The sequence below is a fragment of the Sorghum bicolor genome, chromosome 2, assembly GCF_000003195.3.
Source record: "Sorghum bicolor cultivar BTx623 chromosome 2, Sorghum_bicolor_NCBIv3, whole genome shotgun sequence".
Classification (NCBI taxonomy): Eukaryota; Viridiplantae; Streptophyta; class Magnoliopsida; order Poales; family Poaceae; genus Sorghum; species Sorghum bicolor.
Window position 1 is genome coordinate 15,326,180 of NC_012871.2, and position 19,050 is coordinate 15,345,229.

The 19,050-nt window shown below is 46.2% G+C and overlaps 1 protein-coding gene across 1 annotated transcript; it reads left to right on the forward strand.

Annotated features, from left to right (window-relative positions):
• LOC110432631 (uncharacterized protein YpeP-like) lies at window positions 1,332-1,661 on the forward strand. Its single transcript, XM_021453404.1, has one exon. The coding sequence runs from the start codon at window positions 1,332-1,334 to the stop codon at window positions 1,659-1,661; it is 330 nt and encodes a 109-aa protein (XP_021309079.1).

Sequence of the window (19,050 nt, forward strand, 5' to 3'; positions counted from 1 at the left end):
GGAGATTCGAGCCAGCTCCAAGCCAGTGAAGCAACGCCTGCGCTGCTTCGACGATTAGAAGTGCAAGATCATTGGCGAGGAAATCCACAAGCTTCTGACAGCCGGATTCATCAAGGAGGTTCACCATCTCGACTAGTTAGCAAACCCTATATTAGTTAAGAAAAAGAACGGGAAAATGAGGATGTGTGTCAATTACACCAGTCTAATAAAAGCATGTCTTAAAGTTCCTTTTCCTTTTACCACGCATCGTAGACTCTACTGCAGGATGTGAGATCCTTTCGTTCCTTGATGCTTATTCCGGCTACCACCAAATAAAGATGAAAGAGTCCGACCAGCTTGTGACTTCTTTTATCACACCTTTTAGAATGTATTGATATGTGACTATGCCCTTTAGGCTCTCGAATGCCGGGGCAACATTCCAACGGTGCATGCTCCATGTTTTTGGGGAGCATATAGGTTCTACGGCCGAGGCATATGTCGACGACATCGTTGTCAAGTCAAAGAAACAGGCTGACCTAATTCAAGACATTGAGATCGCCTTTAGTTGTCTGCGCGCGAATAAGATCAAGCTCAACCCCGAGAAATGTGTCTTTGGCATGCCTCGAGGCATGCTTTTAGGGTACATAGTCTCCCAGCGCAGCATCGAGGCCAACCATAAGAAAGTCTCAGCCGTCACCAAGATGGGACCGATTCGAGACATCAAGGGCATACAAAAAGTTACAGGTTGCCTAGCGGCGCTGAGCCGCTTCATTTCGAGGCTAGAAGAAAAGGCACTGCCATTATACCGGCTCCTGAAAAAGGCTGAACGCTTTACCTGGACTGTCGTGGCTGAGGAAGCCCTCGACAAACTGAAAAGGATGTTGACCACAGCTCTGATCCTAGTGCCTCCTCGACCCGCAGAACCTTTACTCCTGTACGTCGCAGCAATGACCCAGGTCGTTAGCGCGGCTCGGGTAGTCGAGAGGTCAGAGGAAGGTCACGCATTACCAATTTAGCGGCCGGTCTACTTCATCAGAGAGGTCCTCTCGGATACAAAGGTGCGATACCCCTAGGTTCAAAAATTGATTTATGCTGTAATTCTCGCTCGACGCAAATTGCAGCACTATTTTCTCGGTCACCCGATCACGGTGGTCTCGTCCTTCCCCTTGGGCGAGATCATCTAGAATCGGGAGGCCACCTGGAGGATCACCAAGTGGTCAGTCGAGCTCATGGGTGAGACCCTCACCTATGAGCCTCGCAAAGCCATCAAGTCTCAGGCGCTGGCAGATTTCGTCGTGGAGTGGACAGATACCCAGCTCCCCCCAGCTCAGGTTCAAGCAGAACTATAGACGATGTACTTCGACGGGTCTCTGATGAAGACAGGGGCTGGGGCAGGCCTGCTATTCATCTCACCTCTCAGTATCCACATGAGGTACGTCATCCGAATACAATTCGTCGCATCCAACAACGTTGCAGAATACGAGGCCCATGACAACGGACTAAGGATCGCCATCGAGCTAGGAGTCCGACGCCTCGACGTTCGGGGCGATTCTCAGCTGGTCATCGACCAAGTCATGAAAGCCTTGAGCTGCCACGACCCAAAGATGGAGGCCTACTGCAAGGAAGTACGCAAGCTTGAAGACAATTTCCACGACCTCGAGCTCATTCACGTCGCACGATGACACGATGAAGCGGCTAACGAGCTTGCCAAGATTGCGTCCACTCGAGGCACTATCCCACCAGATGCGTTTTCAAGGGACTTGCTCGAGCCGTGTGTCGACCTAGGCGTGGGGGCTAGCACCAAAACTTCCACTCCCGAGCCCACCGACGCGATCGTGGCCTTGCTAACGGTGACAAAGCTAATGGAGGTCGAGCAAACCCCTCAATGCCCCAGTCAACCATTCGACTGGCGCACGCCTTTTCTCGACGGGCCAAATCGTATGTAATCTACGGCGAAAGTAAAAAAACTGTATCGACGAAGCCCAACCATGATCTTGCTGTGTTGCATCACCATAGAGGAAGGGCAAAAGCTCGTCGAGGATCTACACTCGGGGGCTTGCGGCCACCATGCAGCTCCAAGAACCCTCATGGGCAACGCCTTCCAACAAGGTTTCTACTAGCTGACGGCCGTTGCTGCCGCCATCGAGCTCGTTCGCTCGTGCCACGGGTGTCAATTCTATGCCAAGCAAACCCACCTCCCCGCCACGCTCTACGGATGATCCCCATCACTTGGCCATTCATGGTATGGGGCCTCAACCTCGTGGGTCCTCTCCAAAGGGCAGCAGGTGGATACACCCATTTGCTAGTAGCCATCGACAAGTTCTCCAAATGGATCGAGGCTCGACCCATCACAAATATCCACTCTGAGCAGGCTGTCCTATTCTTCACCGACATAATCCACCGGTTCAGGATACCCAACGTCATTATCACCGACAACGGCACGCAGTTCACCGGCAAAAAGTTCTTGGACTTCTGCGACCAGCATCACATCCGTGTGAATTGGTCCACCATAGCTCACCCTCGAACTAACGGCCAGGTCGAGCGAGCCAACGGTATGATCTTGCAAGGGCTCAAGCCCAGAATCTACAACCGGTTGAAGAAGTTTGGAAAGAAGTGGGTCGAGGAAAAGGTCGTCGTTGTTGCGGAGGTAGAACCATTGGGAGTCCCATTAGGCATGATTGGACATCAGCCCAATGGGGATGTACTCCCGAGGCTCCTCCGCTTGGCCCGTCTTATGCACCAAGTTGAGGCAGCCGGCCTGCACTGGCTTCCTCACCCCCGTGGCCCCACTGGGAGCACAGAAAAGCTCACCCTAGTAGAGGTGGAGCCACAGGTCCCAATGCGGCATCACCCCCAGGTAGCCCTCACACACGGCAGCAAAGATCGCCACGGCGGTGATGGAATTGGGGGAGAAGTGCTGGAGCTCGACGCCGTAGTGATGGCAGAGCGCCCTCAAGAAGCGGCTTGGTGGGGATCCAAGACTGTGGCAGTGAAACTTGGCGAAGAAGACGACATACCCCTTTGGCGGGTTTGGCTCCTGGTGGTCTGCCGGCGGAGCGATCCACTCGGGTCACGTCGAGGAGGCACGGGGGCGCAGGAGCCCCTCCTTCTCCAGGTCCCTTAGCCGGCGCTCCATCATGGACGACAGGCGCCAGTCATCAGCGGCGACGAGCCTCACAGGCATCTCGGTGGAAGGTGGGAGCGGCACTATGGATCTCTTCGCTCGAGGGTATGAAGTGCTTCAAGAAGGCAAGAGGATGCAGGAGAACAGGAGCGAGAGCAATGACGGAATGCGGAAGAGACGGCTACCGGGCGATCCCTCGATATTTATAGACGCCCCCCCAATGGGCGGATCCGACAAACACGGTAACTCCCTTAGTAAATGTGCCGCCTAATGGTCCTCTTCCTCTCTCTGACAGGACGTTACGAATTCAACCAACGGAACTACGCTGCAACGGCTCCCTCCTAAAAAGACGTGCCCAACGGGCAAGAAAATGAACCGCCACGACTCTTCCTTCCACTGCAAGGTAAGGCAGGCGCGCGCCGCCATAAGAATCTCGAGGGAGAGCAGACCGGCCCACCAGACGGGTTCGACGGTCGCCCTCGAGTACCAGAGTCAGGGACACCTAGCGAAGGGTCGAAAACGAGGCCTACCTCGAGAACTCGCTGGGAGTATCCAAGGCAGGGGCAAGAAGGTCGAGAGGAATCCCCACGGAGGGAGGCATCGAGCCGCTGGACTTTATCGAATGAGACCAGTATCCCAGACCACACTAGCCCAGCTTTAATGACGACGCCCTCGGGCTGCAGCCAACCACCTCAAACGTGTCATAGGTTCTCGCATGGATCACGCGACAGGAGCTCACCCAAGACGATGACGCTCGCTCCACCGGGAGTACGTCACGCTCCCAGCCTCGAAAAGGTAAGGCCAGCCAATAAGGGTCGGAGGCTCCCTTCTAGAACAAACGCCTTTCGGAGAAAAGGGAGATCGGGAGCGGTCCCACCAGAAAAAAGCAGTATAACCCTCGAAGGAGTCCAAAACTCCTCCAAGGGCTCGGGGGCTACCCCCGCGGGGGTCGCTCGCGCGACCCCCACGGAAACTTGACCACCGAAGAACCTATGCTCGAGCACGTGCTCGAGCAGAGGCTCGGGGGCTACTATTGAGGATATCAACAAGGGGTATCCCAGCCTACACTCATAATAAGAGGGTTCACAAATAAATCAAGGCTCCAAATCGACGCTCCGACATAGACACATGATCGCCAGGGCTCAACGTTGATAGTGGCCTCGAACACGGAAACAGGGTCCTGTGAGTCGGTAGAGGCTCGATGGGCAGCGACCGTCGAGTACAAGTGTAGCTCCAGCGAATTGGTGGACCTCGAGCGTAAAAGCGCCTCCTACCGCCTGACGCGGGTACGGAAGCTAGAGCATTTAATGTGTGTGCCATGCTCCCACCTAACCCAACAGTCACAGAAAACGTGATAGGGAACAAGCACCCGTTAAATCTCCCCTTTTTCCAGCTTTATCCCCCAGGATGGGCGAGAGTACGGCTTGGCGTGGCGTGGTAGACCTGATGTCCCATCACGGCACCCCTCGAGACACCTGAAGTCAGCGCTCCCATGTAGCAAGGCCGCTCGCGTGACCCGACCCTCGAGCAGGCACGTTCCTTCTCAGGGAAGAATCAGGCAATGGAAGTCAGTGCTTCAACCACCGCGGACATGACTACTGCCGCGATGTACAAGCATGCTCACGCCTAAGCCAATCCAGGACGATGTACAGGAGCTGAGTTCAGGAACGCACGCGCCATCATCACCAAAGTACTCCGTAACAAGACGGCTTGAGGCCACGCCAGTACGGAGGCCTCGAGTAGGTCAGCACGCCATACCCCTATCGAGGCTTATTCTAAGGCCTACACCCTGTAACCTAAGTCTCCCCTTGGAATTATAAAAGGGGACACCGAGGGCAATATACGAGGAGAACATTCAGCACACAACCCACAAGATACGATCCATACATCTCCATCAGCTAGGACTTAGAATCCTAGGATACATCCACTTGTATTCCCCTATACAAGCACTTAGGTGCAAAATAATACGAAGTCTCCTCCCCCACTGGACGTAGGGCCTCTTCTTGCCCGAACCAGGATAAATCTCTGTGTTATTCTTGCATCACCATCCGAAAAAGGGAGCACACACACAAATTTACTCGTTGGTGTCACCCCCCGGGGTCAAAACACTGACAATTAGCTCGGGCAGTAGCAGCCATAGTAGAGGCAACAGAGGCAGACACTCTTAGGATTGGATCCGAGCTCTCGTCAGTACAGAGACGTCCTATTCTTTAGTTAGAGCAGCAGCACAGTTCCCCTCTCGACACAGTTATGATTGGAGGACATTAGGTCCAGCTTTTAGAGAGAGAGAGTCTAGGACAGAGACTCAGGGGACGTCATAGGCATAGGAGCAGCCAAAGGTGCAGCTAGAGCAGCCACTTAGGCGGTTGAATCACGATCGTACACAAGCCACCACTAGGCCTGCTACGTAGCGCCAGTCTCTACCCCCACCCCTAGCTCCTCACTGGCACCACCACCAGTTCATCATAAGGACTACACTAGAGCTGCCACCTATCAGGTCTAGGAGTTGAGGTTGCAGCCTTTCCCACTTGGTTTCCTACCACACGTGATGAGAGGGCACACTCTAGGTTTTGCACAGTTGTGTAGGAGGATATGTACATGGCCTATGTCAACAATGATGCACAAATCAGAGAGCAGAGGGTTGTTGAATTGAGTACCTAGCCAACATTGTTGGACAGGACATCAAACTCTTCTTGACCTATCTTCCAGGTCTTGTTGGATTGCTGGCACTTCCAGGCACTTATGTGGAGGATTGGGTTAGAGAGTTTTATGCTACAGTGTGGATTGTCCCGGACCACAGCTTTATTCACTATGCTCTGGTAGGGATAGATTACAAAGTCACAACTCAGCGTGCTAGAGAGACACTAGGGCTTTGGGAGCCAGAGACGAGGATCCATGAGCTATGCTATTTAGGGATTGAGCCTCCTCGTCGTCCTCATGGTGGTATGCTTCCTTCTGTAGAGTTTGTTGCTCCTTGCTACCATCCACTATTCATAGAGGGTTCGAGTCATGCACTGACTTCTCTCACTCACCACGCTTGGATCCTTGATATAGTGATGAGGAAGACTTTGCTGCCCAGGCTAGGATTTCTTGAGGGCTTCACTCACATTCAGCAGTGGTTGATCGCTCACTTGGTTTCTCAGCAGGAGTTTGACATCTAGGATTTCATGGTCTCTGAGATTAGGATACTATTGTTGATGGATTCAAGGGCTCTCATCAGCTTCCCTATGCACATCGGCTGACATATCTGATTTTTCGAGGTTGTGTTGATCCACTTCTACCTCAGATCCAAGGAGAGCTGACAGACACCATGACAGTCTTCCCTCACTATGATCTCTAATAGATGATGAGGACTCATGTTGACTTGAGAGCACCAATACCACCACCAGCACCACGAGCATCAGCTCCAGCTCCTACACCTAGGGCTACACATAGTTCAGGGGTTGTGCTCGAGACAGAGGAGGAGCAGGACACAACTATAGGAGCAGTGGCAGACGTAGAGGTTGAGGGTGAGTTTGAGTTCACCTCGGGCAGCTCAGATGATGATTATCACCAGCCCATCCCTGATCTCCCTCCTTGGCAGCACAGCCATGAGGCTGGCAGCTCTACCTCCACTAACCCAGCTCTAATAGCGATACTAGATAGGATGAGGACCGATTAGCAGAGGATGGCTGAGGACGAGGCTAGACGTGATAGAGAGCAAGCTACCACAATTGTTGTACTTTAGGCTTGCTAGGATGAGCTCTAGTGCCAGCTTTAGTGGTAGCACCAGGGGTCATAGTCCCACAGACTCCACTTCCAGGTGTTCCCCTTGTCGGTCCATCTACTATTACGACTCTAGCATTACAGCCTGGTGGGCTTCAGAGTCAGTGTCAGTAGCCGCTCCAGCTCCCTGCTTAGAGTTAGCCATTCACGACTCCACCGCACCAAGTTTCTCAAGGTGCTATCTCTGCTAGCTTTGGACAGACACCACAGTTCATGCTGCTTTGCACGAGTTTCACTCCTCAGTCCCATACTGTGTCGCACTTGGCTCATGAGACTTCTGCTGGACAAGAGTTGTCCTTCTCTTACAGTGCTCTTACCGGCATGCCGACTCCTCTCCACCAGGCTCCAGTGACTTCTACAATTTTTTTCATGACTATGGAGCTATTGTCCTCCTCAGTAGCTTTGTTTGAGCAGCTTGTTCAGTCATCTACCATTCGAGAGGCTTTAGCAACAGCTACAGAGTCTATGCTAGCCACATCTACTAGAGTTGAGACACAGATAGAGACTAAGACCACACAGCTGACAGCTATAGAGCCTACAGAGCCGACCCAGACCGCTTCACCTGCATGTGATGATATTGAGGGTCACGTAGATGTTTAACCCAGTACAGCTTCCCAGCGATCAACTAACAAGGATTCTGATGTTGACATGGCTCAGTTTGAGGCCATTCCTCGTGACTCGTCCACCCTGCCTCCACCTATAGACTCTTATGTTTTTGGCGCTTGATGCCAAAGGGGAGAGGGAGAGTATGTTAGATTTAGGGGGAGCTTGTGAGATGGCACTTTGGTTCTTTGTGCGATACTTTTTGCATCATATCTACTTTTATGCATTGTGTGATATATACTCTTTAGTTATGTTTAATGGATACTAGACATGACATGTTTGCTAATTTGGTTATTTCTCTATGTCATGTGGTTTGGCTCATATTGCTTTGCTTCCATGTTTTACTCTGATTTCATATGAGCCACTTGTTTCTCCTATTGCACTCAACTCATGGCTTGGTTCATACAAGCATGTCTAATCTTTTTGTTCTTATTGTCACATGCTTATATGAACCAAGTTGTTGAAAACCTCACATTCTTTCACATACTCGAGGTTGTTGTCATCAATCACCAAAAAGGGGGAGATTGAAAGCATCTAGGTCTCTAATGAGCTTCGGTGATTAATAACAATGTTGATTACTATGACTAACGTGTGTTTTGCTGTGGCAAATCATTTGAGTTAGGGCATGGTAATGGTGATCGATGGACTAGTGTGTTCATGCCTACTTGATGGTGGAAATCATTTCGGTTTTTAAAGGATTGTTGGACATCATCAAGACTAGACTAAGTTTAAGTGCCATTTGGAGTTGAAGGGTGCTTAGAGTAGTTTAGGACTTTGTTTTTGCTTTAACCATACTATTAAGCGGGGCAACAAATGGATACCTTGACCTAGGCAAGGCTTTAGGTTTAGGTGTGGTGCACACTTGTCAAATCTAGCACTAGGAAGCTTAGAGGAAGTCCTTAGATCGAGAGGATCAAACTTCATTTTGGAAAGTTCGCGATTCGATGAAGTCTTGATTGAGTCTAGACACCGAAAGCTGGCATCGGACACAACAGGGGAGCTGTTTGTGCGTCCGGTGTATACTGGTTTTGGTTTAGCGTGCCACGTGTCTAGGGATAGGCACCAGATGCGTGCACCGGACCTACGGTGTGTGTGTGTTCCCTTACCCACAGAGGGTGTAAAACTGGTTTCCTCACCGGACGCATCCAGGGTGAGGACACCGGATGCGCCTGTGCGTCCGATGTGAGCAGGTTTTCAAAGTACAACTAGCCATTGGAGTAGTACTGGACTCACTGCAGAGAGCGTCCGGTGCAACATAAAAAGTGTCTGGTGCATATGAAATCTGCTAATTTTATATGGCCGGCTATTGGACTTTATGGGGGGTATTTATACTTCTCCACCTCATCTAAGATAGGTCTTTTGCCCATTTGTTTAGCTGAGAAATACCTTGTGGTGCAAGGGAGAAGCAAGAGCCTAGAGAGGATTGAGATTTGAGTGATTTCTCGAGAGATCCTTCTCTAGTGAGAATCAAGAGTTCTAGTCCACCACTTTCTTTAGCCTTTTTTGGGTCAAGTGAGAGTTCTTTGCTTGTTACTCTTGGTGATCGCCATCACCTAGATGGTTCGGTGGGGATTGGAGGCACGAAGATCACCCAGTATTCTTATGGGTGGCTCGTGCCAAGCTTGTGAGCGGTTGTTGGCGATTCACCACGATGGAGTGTCGAAGAATCAGCCCGTAGAGAGCACTTGGTACTTACGCGGACCAAGGGGAAGCAAGGCCCTTGTGCGGGTGCTCCAATGAGGACTAGTGAGGAATGGCGACTCTCCGATACCTTAGCAAAACATCACTGCATTCCTCTTTCTCTCACCCTTTCCTTTCTAGCATTTACATTCAGCACTTTACATTCTTAGAATTGCCATGCTAGAATAGGATTGGAACTAGGTTGCAAAACTTTTATCCGGTAGCTCTCTAGAACACAATTAGGCACAAGGGTTGAATTGAGGCCTATAGGTTGCTTAAATTTTTAGAGAAGCCCAATTCACCGCCCCCCTCTTGGGCATCTTGATCCTTTCAGGGTGGTTGTGTGTTTTCTGTCCATGAAGGTTGCTCTATGCCTTGCAGAAACTCTAGCAAGCACATGAGTCTTATCTATTGCACCTACACAGTCCTATAAGAACTACAACAAAATAAGAAAAAACATCACTAAAGTGAATACACCACTCAATTGAACTGAAGCTAAGGAATCCAACCTTAAAAATGGATTCCACTTCCAGTTGTTCTGAATTTTTGGGTGTACTACAGTTGCTAGCGGTTGATCATCTCATTCCTCAATTCTCCTATTGCATATAGGACTTCTTTAAAGTGGATTGATCACTCAATTGCTTTCTAGAGACCGCCTAAAAAGGGGATTGATCACCCTAAATCTCTAGTTGTGTCCTACCACTAATAGAAACATGGCAACTTGTTCTTCAATTGTGTTATTAATACTGTCCCTGAGCAAAGCCCTACTGCAAAACAAATCGCAGAGTCAGAAGAATGGGGCCCTCCTCATCTTAAGTAGCTCCATGTAGTGAACATCCTAGCTATGGTAGATGAACGTAAAGTTGACGGCCCTTTCTTGGTCTCTGGCAGTCATAGGTCTATAGCTAATTCCTCTCCTAGAACTCATTATTCTCATGAATCTAAGCCACATCCAAGCATTGATCACAGAAACCATGGGACTAAACAAGAATGTGGACAGGAATTAGAACAACAAGGCAACACATTGAGTTAAGTGAAGATAAAGCATTAGATCAGCTGCATCACCAAATGGTGCGCCACCCAGATCTACCCAAAAAACAGACTTCACCGCCAAATATGACAATCCTAGGGTTACGAGATCCACAAGTACCAAATCCAATAGTAGCATGACTCGAACCCTAACCATTATGTAAGATCGGCTGTGACACCGTGTTGCGCCACCGAGATCAACAAGCATCATAGACCAAACCATAAAGCTCAACTACGAAATCGGCATATGAACTCTTCGGTTTCAAGAAACAATTGCTGCTAACAAAGAAAATGGGTAGAAAATAGGAGCGAGGAGGAAGGGAACGAGCCACGATACCGGGAACCATCATGCCTTACCAGCAACGTCGACGGGAAGAACCCGCCACAAGGAATCTAAAGAGGAGGGAGGACGGGTGGAAAAGAGAAGGCGACACGAGAGCGGACGAGTGTCGCAGAGTGAGAGCGGCGGCTATTGCAGGCGAGAGCGTGTGAACAGTGTCTAGTGAAACCCTAGCTAGGGCGGTGAGCGGGCTCTTTTATAGGATGGCCAACCGAGGCCACCTTATCCCACCACTTAGGCCACGCGAATTGTTGGCCAGTGCTGGGCTGAGTTGGGAAGGCAGATTTGGCCTTTCAAGGCTGGCCAGGCCAACGTGGTACAGCCGACCCGTCCTGACCATGCCCCAAGCCCAGAACAACGAACCAAACATCCAAATCCCGACCCAGCTAAGCTTTGGCCACACCTAGACTTGAACCAAACACACCCCAAATGTCTACATTAGACCTGCAACCCCAAAAGTTGAAACCTTTTTTTCTTTTTTCTTTCTCATGCCACGCTCAACCAATTTTCAATAATATAAGGTAGCTAGTATCGAAGTGTTGCATATGCTGGGTGCATGGATGTAATAACTTAAGAAATAAAGATGATACTCGAAGTCGTAAAAGTCCTTGTGGCATAAGTACCATGCAATCCGATAATATATAAAGCCAGTTTTAATTGAGGTTTTATAAGAAAAATTTATGAACACTAAATAAACTAGTGGCATAGTATTAATGAACAGAGATAAAATAAAAATTTTACGAGATGAAATGAAATAAATTTCATGAGGATAAAACTTGCACTTAACACATAAGTCTTGAAAACAAGATATAAACCCACCCGTTGAGAGTCTGAGACCGAGCTAGCACCATTGTATAGCTTAATTTGGATGGAACATACAGTACACCAAGATAAATAGATGTAAACGACGAACAGGCTGCATGCTGATGAGTGTGTAGGGTTGAAAGTGATACGGATAATTCTTCGTTCTGATCCGCTCCGAATCTAAATTTTAAAGATATAAATAAATAATTTGAATATCTGTGCGGATATGGATAATCATATCTAAATCCAATTCATATCCTTAAAATTCGAATTTGAAGTGGCTGGAAGCGTAGGATTATCCACACCACTGGTGCGTATATACTCTGCACAACTTGTGGCGGTGCAGCAGCAGCTACTACTCTAGCTTTTCCGCCGCAGCGGCACGACCACGTACAGCTACAGTGCCCAATGATGACAGGTGTGCTGTGTACGTTCCCATGAGCATGATGCATGTTTGGTAACTAACATGCATGCTGCACGTTATGATGATGCACTATAGCTAGCTAGCTATAGCTACTCGATCCATCGATCGATCAAAATGGAGTAACAAATTTAATTAATAATAAACAGTCAACCACTTGGAAGAGAACCCATGGACACACACGAAACGCAACAGATTTTTGACCTGCGCCCGACGCCGGAATCATTGCACCCACGAAACATCACGCGTCGGGGCAACAGTGCCCAAACTGCCTCTCGATCCATGTCGTCGATGATAGATGTCAGAGTGGAATGAATCACAGCTTGACATGCTAGCTAGCACATCCACGCCTCTGTCAGTACTCGCGTCGTGCAGCATGCATCTCAACGTAAGCTAGCACTTGCAACGCAATACTCCCTCCGTCCTAAAAAAAAAAGTGTCGTTTTAGAATTTAAGACATCTTGTTTGATTATCCGTCTTATTTAAAATTTTTACATAAATATTATATATTTCGTTAAGATCTATTTATCATTAGAGATACTTTACTAATGATTTATTTATTTTATAATTTACATAAAATTTTTTAATAAGACGAACGGTCAAACACGATTTCTAAAAGTCAAAAATGTCACTTTTTTGGAACGGAGGGAGTATATATGTTGTTCAAGGTTGACTAAATTTTCAGTAAACAATATTCACATTTATATCTTTAAAATAGGTTTATTAAGAAAGTATATTTTATAATGAATTTAATGATATTTATTTTGTATCACAAATCTTTGTATTTTTCTATAAATTTAATCAAACTTGAAAGTATTTGGTTTTTAAGAATTGCATTTCTTTGGTGGACGGAGAGAGGGTATATAAGAGAGAAACAAGATGCATTATTAAATGATATATTGACCTTAATTATCGATGATGCAAATGCAAATGGCGATCGATGGAATTGCTTGCTTGGCAAATGGGCAACTGCTACACGCCAAAGAGCGAGGCTGTCAACAGTGCATTCAATTTATAATCGAGATGCATGACCGTGATGGAATAATGGAGAGCTGCCACTGCCACTCCGAGCGAGATGAGATGATTGAATCCAAGGTCCATCCATATTCCGATCATCGACTGGTCGTTTTCGGATCATTGGCATTGGGGGCAATTGGAATTATCATCTGTTTAGGACAATGATGGGTCGGTCCATCGACTTTGAATTATTTAATTTGCTTGGACTTTTTTCCAGCTCGCTCAATTATTAGTATATTCAAAAACTGTTTCATGCAATTCTTGTAATAACCTCAACCCGACTACGACTCTAACGAGTAGGGAGATCAAAAAAAATACTCTCTGGTCAACATTAGGTAGTGTTAAGGCAACCCACACCATCTATGCTTTATTTAATTTGCTTGGACCTTTTTTTCAGCTCGCTCAATTATTAGTATATATATATTCGAAAACTGTTTTATGCAATTCTTGTAAAAACCTTAACCCGACTACAACTCTAACAAGTAGGAAGATCAACAAAAAAAAATAACTCTGATCTATTTGGAATTTCAATATTAGCTAGTGTTAGGGCAACCCACCACCTACTAGAGCTACTACTTGTGGTGGCACATGCATATACATGCCTTCCAAAAGATACATGCACGAGGCCATGCATGCCATCTCTACTTGTGGAGAGAGTGAGAGCCTTTATTGAGAGGGAAATCCGCGCTTTCGGGTTCACAAGGGCAAGAGACGACACAGGCAGTTGCCATCTTGATGATGTGAAACCACGATATTGATCGTCTCAAACTTCCAATTGTTCAATTCAGCATGTGTGCTATATGGGATATCGAATTGTATAGTCACTTTCAGGTTGCTACGGGATATGCTAAGCTATACTTGTGTTCGTTGCCTAGAAAACATTTGGTTAGCATGCAGAACCAACTAGTAGGCTGCGAACGAAACATTTATCGATCGGTTTCAGAAAACTAGAACTATGCCTGTTCCAGTTTGAGTTTGTCGGACGGTTCTCAGCTAGCAGTTTTTCAGAAGAACCTTTGAGATATCCACATCATCTGCGCTGATCCGCATTATGTTGCGTGTGCGTGCGTGGCTTCAAGGTGCAGCTTTCAACTGCACCACTGCACACAGCCGGCCGCAACCATGCGTACAAATGGCAAACCAGCGACATCCCCTCTCTCCCTCACTCACTCATGATATATACATACATACATACACAAATACATATCATCAGCATTATCCACCAACACACATTCACGCTTGGTATATATATATATTGTTTATTCTCTGGCTGCTTGCACTCGCCTGTCTGTGATCCATCCACATATATATTGTCCTTGTCAAGCCCACAGAAACAAGCTAAGCCGGTGGGTGGTTAAGGAGGAAGTTATGTTGCTTGCAGCATGGAAAACGATAGATGTATATATCCCAATGCATTTTAATTTGGTCAAAATACATATGCAGAATATTTCTGAAGAGAAATACATATATTCCTGAACAAGCGAAAGAGCCTGTAGCCTAATGGTTTTGTGAGCCTCGGTAGTACCTCAAGTCCTGAGTTTGACTCTCTATGAAAGCGAATTTTCAGGATTTGACAGCGTTGTGTTTTCAGTGGTAAGTGACGCGCATCGACAGCGAGGTGCCTATGGTGACTTCATCAATCTAGAGGATTTGTCGACTTAGTCTTCGAAGATACTTATAGAGATAGAACTTGTATGCGTGTGTTTATAGGGGTAAGTGTCTGTTGTAAATATCTGTGTTGATAAAAAAAATATTGCTGAACAAGTTAGGACGATCTTCTTCGCTGTTTAATTTCTTGCCGGAATACTGTACAGAGACATGATGGGGTCCTTAGTATGAAGAACAACCAAGAAGACTACAAATGCTTACAGTACAGGGTCTGAGTCTAAGAGGCTATGATTGAAGAGTTGAAACATGCATGAAAGGCTCGCGATCTCTCTGCAATGATGATTTTCTAACAACAATATATAGATACTTCAGGAGTCATGCACGAAGCTTTTCAGCGAACAGAGATACTCTACTCATCTGAAAATGCTGCTGCTGGGTGCCACGAAGCCACCAACAACCAAAGCGGTGTGTATGCAGGCTTTGATGTGATAGTTTATAAACTTGTGTCATCATATCATGGCATGTGCTTTACTCAACTAGTATTTGCGTTGCCAACTTTATTTGACGTCTAATCAGGAATAATGTTGATTGGTATAAAGTTTGCCCCCGAAACCATATGCATATTGTGAACTTGACCAAAGGCTCAACGTCCATCCGTTGAAAATCCTAGCTATTATTATATTCAACCTGCTCGATTATATAGGAAAAATATGTGATAGATCATGATCATCACTTTTGTGTATTAATTAGTTTAATAAAGACATAGTAATGAACTAAGTTCACCTGCTCCCTTAAGTGACTTCACTACGTGAACTGAGTGTATTTCAGTTGGTTAGATTTTTTTAGTTGGATATACTCACCTGGATTTAAGTTCTCAACTTAACATAGAAAATTCAATGGAACTAATTTTCACATCGACAACATAGTGGTATTGCATCATGCTCAATAAGAGATGTGATTTCCATCCATGTACATGTAAACAGATCTAGAATGGCTAGAGGGGAGAGATGAATAGCCTATAAAAAACGGTAATGATATATGACAAACATCTGTTCGACGAATCCACACATGGAACGACTCGACCGAGTCGTCGTCATCCGCTCCCGCATCCGCTCTTGGCCTCCTGCTCCACGCTCGCTTCTCATCCCCACTCTGCAGCTCGCTCCCTCACCTACCCCACACCGGCTCTCGCGCCAGCGCGCAAGTTCCCTGCTACCCCCAGCCGCCCGTGCTCCCTCCCTTCCTCCGTTCCTCCCTTCTCTACGAGCTCCATGCTACCCCAGGCTCCCTGGCGACCTAGCTCTTGCTCCCCCACCAGAGATGAGGATGATGGCGGCGACTCCAGGTAGGTCGGTCTTTCTTTGGATCGGAGCCCTCCTCCTCCTTCTCCTCCTCCTCCTCCTCCTCCACCACTGGATCGGAGCCCTCCTCCTCCTCCTCCTCCTCCTCCTCCTCATCCTCATCCTGTGGATTTGAGCCTCCTCCTCCTCCTTCTCTGGCTCTGAGGGACACAATAGTGGATTGGGATCCTATTTTCTCCTTCCTCCGGCGAGCTCAAAGGTGATGGGCCAAGGCTAGAGCATCTTGCACCTCAAAAACCCATTCCCTTGCTGTTTTGTATGCTTTTTTCTGTGTTTCTCCGTGTTGTAATAGATTTTTTGGAGATGTTGCAAGAGATGATTTTCAAATGTTGCAATAGTGTTGACAGTAGATAAGTCCTCTTTTTAACCGTCAACATAACATGAGAAAGGACTAAAATCAGCTAATCATCTAGCTATTGGGGTTTACACTAATAGAATTCCATGAGTTTTGGTGATTGTCTATTTCTGCAAGGGGTTATCGGAATAAGAACAAAAGGAGGTCCACATGTCGAATTACATAGAGAAAAGACCACATCGGTAACTCAAGAATACTCCAGAAGACTCGTGAAGGCAACCCTACAAAGTGGGGCCCACTTGGCAGAGAGCCAGGGGTAGGTGCCCATAGGGCAGGGGGGCCCTATAGCCAATCAGCTGCAACCTTGTGGATCCTGCCTCCACCACCTTTGAGGAGTAATCGTGGCCATCTATCAAGGTCGATTTGATTCAAGGGTTGTGGTGCTTCCTAGAGGGCTATAAATACAGGCCTAAGCCCCTTGGGAGGAGAAATTCATTCTATTCTATCATCAAGAGAATTTAGAGAAGCCTAGAGCCACCATCTCAATTAGAGTTCCATAGTTCTTTAGCATAGCTATATAGGAATAGATCTAGAAGGAGTCAAGCCTAGCTTGGAGTCCACATCTATCGTCGTTCTTGGTAATTTCTTATTCTTTATTGTAGTATTCATATTAGTTCTTACTATTATGAAAATGACTTTGATCTATTTGATTATATTAGAATTGACTTTATTCTATTTTCTTATGTTCTCAATTATATTGTTATTAGTTTACTTTAATTATATGCTTAGCGCAGTAAGTTTAGAATTATGTTTATGCATAGGATCATATAGCGCTTACTCATTGGGCCAATAGGTGAGTGGTAGATATTGTATAGGTGAGATGCCTAGACCGTATTTATCCGCGATTACTTCTTATAGTCCAGATCGTGAGGTAGATCGCAGGAGTGATAGTCCTGTTGAGTCCGTTGTAGTCCTCCTCCTGAGTATAAGGACCATAGAGCACTATTATTATAGAGAAGTGATTGCTCTGTTCATGATCTTTCTTGGTAATGTCACTATACATAGATATAACCTTTTCTTATGATGATGCTAGGTGTAATTGCACTAATTATTGTCTGTTTTGACAATACAGTTAGAATACTTAGGATTTATTCTTGTAGATCATCCTAATCCATGCTAGTGTCATAGACTTAGAGTACTCTATTGAGATGATTATCATATTTACAGGCTATGTGCTCTCAATTATTATTTGTCACTTATTATTTATATTCATATTATTTATCTTATGTGACACTTATCCTGCATGAGAGATAGATAAAGACATGGTTATGTTCTCCATGACCACATACAATGCTCATTGCTCATTATCCAATGTAGTGCCTTCCCAGTGGTAAATATATAAATAACGATACCTGGATTACTCCCGGTTAAAATGCTACATCGGTATTATCTATACGCTTGCGGATCCCTTATTCATTTTCTAGAAAAACATATATACTAGCACCTTTGTTTCATGCTGGGGATGACAACCTAGTTTAAGTGGTGTTAGAGGTATTCATATGGATAGATTTAGAAGTCTATTTATAGTAGTGACGCTAAGAAATACCAACAAATAGGTGTGAATCATGTGTTGCAAAAAGAGTGTACTATTGTTGAGATTGTTGCCATACGAGATTTTCAATTATTGAAATTATCTTTTAGAAATATTGCAACACTAAAAGGTGATTATTGAGATGTTTCCATCTTTTCATATTTCATGTCCATTTTTACCATGTTGTAGTACTACTGCATGAGATGTTGCATTAGTTTTTTATGTCGTACCATGCATTGTGCTTTTTATTTCTGTTGTTGCAGTAGCTTTGGTTTGATATTACAACAAGTAATTTTTCTCTAGACATGTTGCAAGCATTTTGTTCTGGATCCTGCATGGTGTTTTTTACAAGTGTTTCATTAGTATGTTTCGAGTGTTTCAACTGTTTCATACTAATGCTGCAAGTGTTTTATCTAGATGTTTCAAAAGTATATGGTGTTGTAGATAGTGTGTTTCAGATGCATATTTCATTTGTTTTATCTGCCTTTAGGCATATGTTACAAACATTGTATTCGGATGTTTCAAAAGTAGATGAGATGTTGCATCCCTGTCTTTGCTTTTTCTACTTCCTCACCTTCACCTTGTGTCACTTTCTTCTCCTTTCGGCACCGATTGGGCATCTATTGCCTCTTCTCCTCTTTCAGGATGCTGGCTTAGCCATCTTTCTATAGTCACCTGCTGCAGCTGCTAGCCATGTGCATGTGAGTGAGCAGTGGAGGGGGTGCGAGCAAGGACTCCCCGGCTGCAGTCGAGGTAGCACAAGGTGAGGTCCAAGCGGTGTGAGCCTGTGTGGATGGAAGCGGGAGGGGCTGCGAGCGAGGACACCCCGAGTGTAGTCGAGGCAGCACGCAGTGGGGGCCAAGCGGTGTGAGCCAACAGAAGCGGGATGCAGTTGTGCGTGGCGAGTCGCGTCTGGACGTGCACATCCATCTGGACATTTGGGCGCTATCAGTACCGATAAAAAAACCTTCAAAAACACAATACTATACACAAGTGATTAGGCATTACAAGAGAGAGCCCTAGTAACGACTACTTGTCTAGCCTAGCACTTCAGAGCAAGCCCCTTAAATAATTCTAATAGCAAGGATTATCACTACAAAGAGCACACAAACTACACGAGGCAAGCTACTCAACTAGTGAGCCACGCAAGTAAAACAACTACACAAACTAAAATACTCGACTAGGAGAGCTACCGTAGGTACTACAGGAGACTAGCTCTTTGCCAAGTGCCAAGTGGTTTGCCAAGTGTAATTTTTTGGGCACTCAGAAAAGGAGCTCTTTGCCGAGTGTAAAAAAACTAATACTCTTAAAAAACACTCGACAAAAGAAGGTTTTTGCAGAGTGCCGGGAAAAAACACTCGACGAAGACCTTCTTTGTCGAGTGCAAAAAAACACTTGGCAAAGAATGTCTTTGCCGAGTGTTTTTTTTCACT

What these genes read in the sequence shown, in the direction of transcription:
- LOC110432631 (XM_021453404.1), top strand. Translation starts at nt 1,332, where the DNA reads ATGTACTTCGACGGGTCTCTGATGAAGACAGGGGCTGGGGCAGGCCTG.